The sequence below is a fragment of the Bison bison genome, unplaced genomic scaffold (assembly GCF_000754665.1).
Source record: "Bison bison bison isolate TAMUID 2011002044 unplaced genomic scaffold, Bison_UMD1.0 scf7180017864259, whole genome shotgun sequence".
Lineage (NCBI taxonomy): Eukaryota > Metazoa > Chordata > Mammalia > Artiodactyla > Bovidae > Bison > Bison bison.
In genome coordinates, this window is record NW_011494831.1 from 3,904,197 (window position 1) to 3,914,594 (window position 10,398).

The 10,398-nt window shown below is 35.7% G+C and overlaps 1 protein-coding gene across 10 annotated transcripts in view; it reads left to right on the plus strand.

The window, feature by feature from the left end:
• MGA (MGA, MAX dimerization protein) overlaps positions 1-10,398 on the plus strand; it is a 148,464-nt gene that overhangs the window by 128,027 nt on the left and 10,039 nt on the right. For all 10 annotated transcript variants that reach the window (XM_010847994.1, XM_010847995.1, XM_010847997.1 and 7 more), the window contains 4 exons: positions 1,301-1,591; positions 1,781-3,291; positions 6,543-6,673; positions 9,489-9,540. In XM_010847994.1, coding sequence (XP_010846296.1) covers positions 1,301-1,591; positions 1,781-3,291; positions 6,543-6,673; positions 9,489-9,540 — 1,985 coding nt within the window. The remainder of the gene's footprint in view (positions 1-1,300; positions 1,592-1,780; positions 3,292-6,542; positions 6,674-9,488; positions 9,541-10,398) is intronic.

The window sequence follows — 10,398 nt, forward strand, 5'->3', positions numbered from 1 at the left end:
TCACCCAGTGCAATAAATAATCACTTATTTAGTGTGTATATTAAAGGCTGCTTTGGGAGTAATTTGGTTTTGAATCATTCTGTAAAACTCAATTTGAATAGAAATTTTCAGGAAATTAAGAATGTTTTACTTTAACATGTTTCTCACATAAGATAGGTGATTTTTTTGTTTGTTTAAAAAGTTGCACACTATTTTTTTTTAATCAGTTTGGTCTTGTGTTGTTATTTCCTTTTCAAAAGTAATCATGGATCTTCTATAGTAATTTGTCATGTAAATGTTAAGGAGCATCACTTTCTTTTAGAAATTTGATACTTTTTTGGGCAGAGTGCATATTACATATTAAAATCTTTGTTTTGTTTGGCTTGTTAATTTTTCTGTTTAGTGACAAACTGATGAAAATTTTTATTTAAAAATGTCAAAAAAAGAATAATTGAAAATAATAATGTTAAAGAAATTCAGTAATTTGAATGGTAATATTAGATCACTTTCATTTATGTTTACTATTATCATTATTCCTACTTCTTTATTCCTATGACCAAAAACTCATACTGTTTTTTCCCATATCCTTGGTGTTTTCTTCCAGACATTGAAGTGCATCTTTCAGTACTATTAATGTTTTGAGATCTCTTTTAATTCACATCTTCTGCATTAAATTTCTACCTTTTCTGTTTCAAAACTATGTTTGCCTCTTCCTAACCAGGCTTTATTTCCCTACTTCTTTGATGTCTCTTAATTTCATTCCATTTTTGGGGGATATGTGTTTTTTTTTCCTTTTGAAAAATAATTTTCACAAATCTGTATGCTTTGCTTATTCATCAGTGAACTTTAAAGGCCAAGAAGTTTTTTTGTACCTTGTGATTTTTAGTCTTTGACTTTGTCTTCCTTGAGTAAGACCTGTTAAACTAAGTCATAAGCCTGTTAAGTATTAACAGCCTGAATTTTTAAGTTGAACAGAAAATTTACTTGAACTTTAATGAGAATCCAGGTTTAGAGTTGTGCCTGTGTTCTTTCTTTAGGCAGAAGTATTATCTCTTTAAATGTACCTCTTGACAGTTGAGACTTTCTTTTTTTACCAATCTAAATGTAAGGCCCTGTAAGCTGTGGTTAATACTTAAGTTTAAAGTAAATTATTCTCAGCCATAAGTCCTGTGTCCTATATCATGGACATAACAGAATTTTGCCAACTCTGTAATTTAAATTTGTACTTATTTGTAGCATGGTTAGATTCTTTGTCATAATTATTTTTTCCCAAGTATTAAAGGGAAATTCTGATACTATGTTTCCATTTCCTATTTTTCAGAAAATGCCCCTCAGATTCCAGTGGCTCCTCCACAGGTCTCTCCTAACACAGTGAAACGTGCTGGACCTCGATTGTTGTTGATTCCAGTGCAGCAGGGTTCTCCTACTCTTAGACCTGTCCCAAACACACAACTTCAGGGACATCGAATGGTCTTGCAGCCTGTTAGGAGTCCAAGTGGAATGAACCTATTCAGGCACCCTAATGGGCAGATTGTCCAGCTTCTCCCTTTGCATCAGCTTCGAGGATCTAATAACCAGCCCAACTTACAACCTGTCATGTTTCGGAACCCAGGTATAAAGTTAGAGATATTTTTGATAAGTTTCTCTTTTCTTGAATCATTTGGTCATATGGTATATTTATATACCAGCATTGGTCTTATCAGTCTCTTGAAATCAATCACCTGTTAGGAAAAAAATACGTACTTTGAAAGTCTTTGATGTGGGCAATGGTGATTTAAAATGCTTTTTTTTTCCTCACCAGGGTCTGTGATGGGAATCCGTTTACCCACTCCTTCCAAATCATCAGAGACTCCACCTTCTTCGGCTTCGCCCTCTGCTTTCTCCGTTGTGAATCCTGTAATTCAGGCTGTTGGGTCTTCTCCAGCAATGAATGTTATCACTCAGGCACCATCATTGCTTTCTTCTGGACCTAATTTTGTGTCTCAGTCTGGTACATTGACTCTGAGGATTTCCCCTCCTGAACCACACAGTTTCACAAGTAAAACAGCCTCTGAAACCAAAATAACTTATAGTTCAGGAGGGCAGCCTGTTGGTACAGCCAGTCTTATTCCTCTCCAGTCTGGTAGTTTTGCCTTGTTGCAGCTCCCAGGACAAAAGCCTGTTCCCAGCTCCATTCTTCAACATGTTGCTTCACTTCAGATGAAAAGAGAATCTCAGAATGCAGACCAGAAAGATGAAACAAGCTTTTTAAAAAGAGAACAAGAAACCAAGAAGGTTCTGCAGTCAGGAGAAGCTGTAGAGCCTGAGACTAATATAATAAAACAAAACTCAGGAGCTGCTGTCTCAGAAGAAACTCTGAATGATTCCTTGGAAGATAGGGGTGATCATTTAGATGAAGAATCCCTTATAGAAGAAGGGCCTACAGCTGTTAAACCTTCTGAGCATGTCTGTAGCACTGGCTCACACGCAGGTGAAGACTATAAAGATGTTGAGGAAGAATATGGGATTAGGAACCATAACAGTTCCAAAGAAAAACTGACTGTTCTAGAAGTTAAGACCATTTCTGGAAGAGCCAGTAACATGACAGTCCAAAGTGTGAATAATGTGCAGCTTAAAAAACTTGGTGATGTGAAAGTGGAACAGCAGAAAGGCTTAGACAGTCCAGAGGAAAAATCAAATGAATTTCCAATTATCTCTAAAGAAGAAAGCAAAGTTGAATTTTCAGGCAGTAGAGTTGCGGAGCAGCAATCTAATCCAAAGCCAGAGGCCAAGGAGAAGGAATGTGGAGAGTCTCTGGAGAAGGACAGCATTAAGGAGAGGTGGAGAAAACACTTAAAGGGCCCTTTGGCCCAGAAATATGTTAGAACTTCACAAGAAGGCAAGAATGAGACAAATGAGCAATTAATTAAAGAAACAAAAACTTGTAAGGAAAATTCAGATGTGTTTCAACAAGAACACAGTATCTCTGATTTACTTGGAAAAAGTGGAACTACTGAGAATGCCAGAATTTTAAAAACTGAATGTGATTCTTGGAGTAGGATTTCTAGTCCTACAACCTTCTCCATTGTCCCTAGGAGAGCTGCCAAAGGGAGCAAAGGGGACGGACATTTTCAAGGTCACTTACTGCTCTCAGGAGAACAGATAAAACCAAAGCAAGAGAAGACGGGTGGCAGAAGCAGTACTGACTTCACTGTTTTGGAGTTGGAAGAGGAAGACGAAGAAGATGAGAATGAGAAAACCGATGATTCTATTGATGAGATTGTGGATGTTGTTTCTGACTACCAGAGTGAGGAGGTTGATGATGTAGAAAAGGTGGTGAGCCCATTTTTGTTGTGACTGAAACCTCAAGAATTTAAATGATTCATTAGAGACAATAGCTTTTCCAGAAGATAACTTAAGACCTGATACATTCAATTGGATGCCTAGGTTTAAATCATGATTAAATGACTTTGTAGTTTTTAGGCTGTGTCAGTCAGGTAACATTTATTGAGCTTATATTGTGTTTTGAGACTTCTCTGATATTATACAGGAAGGCTGGTTTAAGCCTTGGGGGAATAGATGCTTTGAGAGTCCCTATCAAATTAGGTTTTTTGTTTTGTTTATTTTTTTAAAAAATCCTAAAATCACTACTCCCATTTGATCTCAGTTTTTTTCACATTTTTTATGCAAAGTTATTGTAGCTTATCTGGTAGATATATATAAGAAGCAGGGAATGGGTGGCCTTAGAACTGGAAGATAATTTGTCAGCATTTGTAGAGATTTTTTTGTTTTGGAGAGAAATGAAAAACATCATTTAGTATTTTATTATCACCCCGCCTAAAGTTGCTTTCTAACCATCTCCTAAAATTAAATAATTAGTGTCTAAAATTTATATTCTAACCTCTGGTCATCTTTGTAATTTGACCTTTATAATTTATTTTTATTTTTTAATTTTGCCGAAGCCATTTTCATAGACTTCTGTGTAGAGTTGTGTTTGCTGAGCTAAGTAATTGAGCATCAGTATGATATAGGGCAGGAATTGGGCAAACTTTTTTGTAAAGGGCTAGTTTGTAGATATTATAGACTTTGCAGGCTAGATGACTTGCTTTTGCAGCTACTCAGTTGCTGCTATAGAGGGAAAGCAGCCATAAACAGTAGTAAGTGAATGAGTGTGGCTGTGTTCCAGTAAAAACCTCAGTTACAGAAACAAATGGGGGGCTGTGGTGTGCTGTCCCCTTCCCCTGATGTAAAACATAAGGAGGTTATAGTCATCTGCCTGTGGGGTATCTTGAAATCGAAATTGGGATAATACGGCCCTTTGCAATGATTGTCTTGCATGGCAGTTTTAGAATTTCACTCCTTTTGAGATTCATTTGTTCTCTGTGTTACCTGGTCCTCCTCCGTTAATGCCTAACTGTCTTAGGCAAATAAAATATAGCAAAAAGGTTTATATTTTAAAATTCTAAAATGTCTACGTTTTGAAATGTTTCTATGTCATTATTTCTGAACCTCACTGTCTCATTTGTAAATGAGATGGATAATTCTATATGCATTTGCCTTGCATTCTATCTATAACCTTATTCTTTTTGAGGACTTACATCTGTAGGTAGTTTAGGAGTTAGATTGCCAATCTTGTTGCACTTTTTGCAGTCTCATTATAAGTCAGCCTAGGTAAGCATCAGACCAGAAACAGTCCAGCTTTATTTTAATTAAATTTTTTTTCTATTATGGTTTATTACAGGATATTGAATATAGTTCCATGTGCCATACAGTAGGATTTTGTTGTTTATCCATTCTATATATAATAGTTTGCATCCAGTCCATCCTTTACTCAATACTTCTCCCCCTTGGCAACCACAAGTCAAAAACAGTCCTGCTTTAAAATCAGTGAAAACAAACAAACAAACAAATCAGTGAAAACTATTGCTATCAGTAGAACTGACTTAATGGAACCTTTAGAGTGTCTTAGTCATACAGAGTGGCATTGCTTGAACTTCAAATGGGAAATCTGACAGGTACACTGGCCATTTTAAAGTAAGGGCATTCAAATTTAAATTCTACATTGTATTTATGTATATGTTTGACACCTATGATAGCTTTATGCCTGTTAAGCATTGTATTGGAATAGTGTAAGGAAAGTTGTGAATAACCTTTTTAATTTAAATCTTCCCCAATTAAGTTAATTGGATATTATTTACAAAGCCTCCAGTTAAAGCCATGTAATTACATATTCTTCAGTTTAAATATTATAAAGCATCTGCCTACATTAGTATTCAAACTTTTGGGCTTCTGTTGGTTTAGATTCCCAAAGTTAATTTTAATATGCATTGATTAATACACAATATTTAGATGATGATTAAATTGGGGATCATAAATGATGACTTGGAAAAAAAAAATGATGACTTGAGTCATTTATGTCTGTTGGCCATAGGGAGCCTCTAATTTGGGAGTAAGTAGTTTTTCTGGTGAGATTAAAATAGAGCTAGTAAAGTGATAGGGATGCTTCATTTTGAGTGTGCTTCTTTGGTACAGTACAGTTACAGATGACATATTCTCTGTTTAGTTTCTGGCATAATAAACACTATTTTTAAAGGTGGACTTAGAAATTCTATCTGCATAGCCCATAATCCATATAGTTTATATGCATACTAAGTTACTTCAGTTGTGTCTGATTCTTAGTGACCCTATGGACCATAGCCCACCAGGCTTCTCTGTCCATGGGATTTTCCAGGCAAGAACACTAGAGTGGGTTGCTGTCCCCTCCTCCAGGGGATCTTCCCGACCCAGGGATTGAACCCATATCTCTTAAATCCCCTGCATTGGCAGATGAGCTCTTTTGCCACTAGTGCTACCTGAGAAGTCCCTCTTATAGTCCTCTGTTGTGAGTTTCTTTGGTAGGTGCTCAATAAATGCTTACCGATTGACTCATCTTTTGGTATAATAAGCAGTACAGCAAGCCTGGGCTTCTTTTGGTATCTGAAATTCTTCAAAAGCTCTCATTCTGTGGGATTGAGATTCTTAGAAGATTGGGCTATATTCTGTTTGCATATCTGCCTTGAATGTGTTTTTGTGGGTGTTTAATATGGGGTTAACCATGAAGCACTGTTACACTAGAACTTGAGTTTTTCTGCTTTCTACCTTCTCCCTCACCACGTTTTATTTGATTGCTATTTAATCTTTAGATTTATGCAGCTTTAATATATCTGTACTTGAATTTGTCCACTTGCAGTAATATTGAAGCATCAGCACAGCCCTTTGGAGACTCTGTCTCTTTAGTCTAATCTTTGTTGGGTTGTCAAAAAAGTTTGTTCAGGTTTTTCTATACCATCTTGCGGAGAAACCTGAAGGAACTTTTTGGCCAACTCAGTGTGATTTATAATGTAGTTCTTGGTTGTTAGCCCTAACCATATGCTGTCTTTATGACTTAATTCCATTTTAAGATTAACAGATTTAGGGTTATTAGTACTCATGGTTTAAGATCAATGTTTGGCACTGGTTGGCTTTATAAGGGAAACATTCAGTTGAAAAATTTAGGTGTGCTTGCTTCCCAATGCTTTATTTACTGTTGGACTGGTGTATTTCAGAATAACTGTATAGAATACATTGAGGATGATGAAGAACAAGTGGACATTGAGACTGTAGAAGAGCTCCCTGAGGAAATTAAAATCGCCCACATGAAGAGCACAGCTGTCCATACAGAGGTTTTGAAACAGCCGTAAGTCTTATTTTTCTTTGGATTGTTATTTCTTGTATTGTGACCATAAGCAAAACTGAATGTTCTAGTCAAGAGTTCTGGGTAATTGACATAGTTCCTTTATTTCTCTAGCTTTTTATCTTATTAGTAGATGAGGAAAGGAGCTGAAATTCAGAGGTAATTAACTTCCTTGTTATTGCTAGGAAACAGTATATAAATGTGAATAACATGCTTTCTGAGCCTGATACATTGGCATTAAAATACTAGTTTTGCTAGTTTGTAGCTATTTAACCTTGGGCAAGTGTGTAATCTTTCTGACTCTTAGATTCTTTACCTGTGAAATGAGGAAAATGCCCTTTTTTAAGGCATTAAATCATATAATATATGAAATAACTAGCATAACTGACACAGTGGATTACTCAATAAAGTTCTTTATCTTTTAAGAATACAGTTGTAAATTCTAAATGTGGTTACTTTGCTAGTTGAACGGGTGAGGTACAGTTAGAAAAATTTTTCTGCCTGTTCAGCTGATGAGATGAAAACACAGAATGATAAGATGACTTAGGAAAAAAATGTTATGCCTTAGTAAACCTTATATTGATTAGGAATTGGGGTATGAGAGAAAGAAGGTAAGAGTTATTTTGTGCCAGACATTGTGCTTTTCAAGTTATTATATCATCAGCTACCTAAAGTAGCAATGAGTTGAGAAAGAGTAATTCTTCACTCCTAGTGAGAAAGTCTAAGGTAGGGATATGGTGGTATTTTTCTTCACTCCAGGGCTATTTGGAAGGTCCTTCAATTACCTGGACTCCCAGTTAGTGCTAGTGGTAAAGAACCTTCCTGCCAATGCAAGCGACACAGGTTCAGTCCCTTGGGTGGAAAGATCCCCTGGAGTAAGAAATTGCACCCCACTCTAGTATTCTTGCCTGGAGAAAACCATGGCTAGAGGAGCCTGGCAGGCCACAGCCCGTGGGGTTGCAAAGAGCTGAACATGACTGAGCACATACAAAACACCTCAGTTGCCTGTTGGTTATGATTGAAAGAATTTAAATCTCTTAAAAACTTAATTAGACTTAAATTCAGTAATATTGCAGGATGTAAGTTCAGTATACTAAAATTGAGTTCTAAAACAATAGCAATAAACAAAAAAAAATTAAAAATACAAAAAAGCTGTTTGGGATTTTTGATAGAATCAATAATATTTTATAAAAGTCTTACACAACTTTTTGATAGAAATTGTGTAAGACTTTTATAAAATGTTATTGAAAGACATTGAAAAAATGAAAAACAAACAAACATTGATGAAGATTTCAATAAACAGATTCCATCTTTATGGACTGGAATAGTAAAGGGCCAGGAATAATTAACAGTTAAAGAGCACAAACTGTAAAGGAACAGATTGTTAAAAATTTCTGTCAGTAAAAAGGTGATTTCAGACTGTAAGGAAAATATTTGCAATATGTGTTAGAGGATTAGTATCAAGGATATAAAATAATTCTTACAAGTCAATAAGAAAACGGTGATCCACGGGCTTCCCTGCTGGTAAAAATCTGCCTGCCAATGCCGGCAACATGGGTTTGGTTCCTAATCCAGGAAGATCCCTCATGCCTTGGAGCAACTAAGTCCATGGGTCACTGCTATCAAGCCTGTGCTCTAGAGTGCAGGAGTTACAACTGCTGAGCCCATGTACTGCAAGTACTGGAGCCCGTGCTCTAGAGCCTGTGTTCCACAAGAGAAGCCACTGCAGTGAGAAGCCTGCAAACTACACAACTAGAGTAGCCCCTGCTCACTGCAACTAGAGAAAAGCCTATGCAGCAATGAAGACGCAGCACAGCCAAAAAGAAATAAATAAGATTAAGTAAATTTTAAAGAAAAAGGAAAGAAAAGTATGATCCAATAGGAAGGTAAGTAATGGATATTGTGGGCAGTTCACAGAAGAGGAAACCTGGACTGCCAATAAACATACACAAATTTGTTCCCCCCTCACAAGTAATTAAGGGAAATAAAGATTAAACCATAATGACGTTACAAATTTATACCCAGAAGTTTGGCATAAATTGAGATTTCTGAAATAATATTGTCTAGTTGTGGAACAATGGGAACATACTACAGGTGGGGTGGGGGTATGAGTTATTATTACCTCTTTGGGGAGCAGTGCGATGTGACTACAGTTGAAGATGTGCATGCATTTCTTCTATCCATCAGTTCCACTCCTAGATATAGATTCTGGAAGGGTTCACGCACAAGTATAAGGGGTCATGTGTGGGGTTGTCTATTCCAGCATTTGCCATTGTGAAAATTTGGATGCAATGTAAATAATTACTAACATACTAAAAAAATAAAATTTAGAGAAGTTATACTTTGGAATACTATATAGCAGTTAAAATCAAACTACAAGTATTAACATATCTCATATGTAATGTTGAATGAAACAAATCAGTTGAAGAAAGATACACATTACATATGTTTAAAATGCTACACAATATTTTCTTTTTCAAGATGAATCAGTACATTCTTAGTAGAACTATATGAGAAGGAAGGAAGGCGGATATTTTATTTCTTAGGCTGAATGACAGATACCTGGATGTTGATTATGTATTTTGTTTGTACAGTTTTACATGTTTGAAATATTTCACAATTGAAAAATGTAATTTGAAGTTTTAAGGTTTTTTGGGGAGAATTTGAGAAAAAAGGATATTGTTGAATAAATCATACTGTCACAAATGGGACTATGGGAAAATAAGCCAGTCACAGTTTAGACAATTAGGGGTGGTTTGAAATAGGTCTTAGATTATTGAATTTTGATAAGACTTTGGAAAATACTGTCTTTATTTAGGTGCTGTACACCTGTCTCTGCAGATGAAAAAGCTACTGAAAGGAGTCGAAAGGTATTTACAGAATATTTAATGATAATTGCTCATTTAATAAAATTGATAACATTTGTCCTTACAGGTAAAACAACATTAGTTACATTAATTATGACTTTTTTCAGGGCTGCTTTTACCAATGAGTTAATATAATCAGCTACCCCCCCTTAATGAAATTACACTACTACTGTTTTTTTTTTTTTCCTAATTCTACCCGCCCACCCCACCTAGTTGATAGAATAATTTAGAGGAATTAAAATGGGCATGGAATTTGTGAAACTTGTTTTGTTTATTTGAAAACTAATTGTATAATCTGATGATGTGATGTGAAATAGGCTAGCATTCTTTCTTATCTAGACTCCTGATTTTTCCAGTGACCTAAAAAATTACTTGTTATCTGAAATAATGGCTGGCAATTCAGGGAGCAATGAGATTATAAATTTTCTTTGATTTTCTTAATATATTGTGTAGGATATCATGGTACCATGATTAAGCAAGATTTTCTCTATCCTTACTTAACACTGTGGAGGAATTAATTTCAATTTTGAAAAATATATAAGTACAAATTACAGATTGGGAGATAAAAGAGGGAAGAAGAAATGAAAGGATATAAGTACGGATACCCTCGTTTTACAGAGACACTGTCTATTGTGGATGAAATGAGAAATGGAAATAGAATTATATCTCCAAAGGGATCAATAGAAGAACTAAGTGATTTATCTGTATTAGGAAGATGGGATGGTGAGATACAAGAGAGTGGTGAACTGAATTCTTTTCTGCATCAGATCAGATCAGATCAGATCAGTCGCTCAGTCGTGTCCGACTCTTTGCGACCCCATGAATCGCAGCATGCCAGGCTTCCCTGTCCATCACCAACTC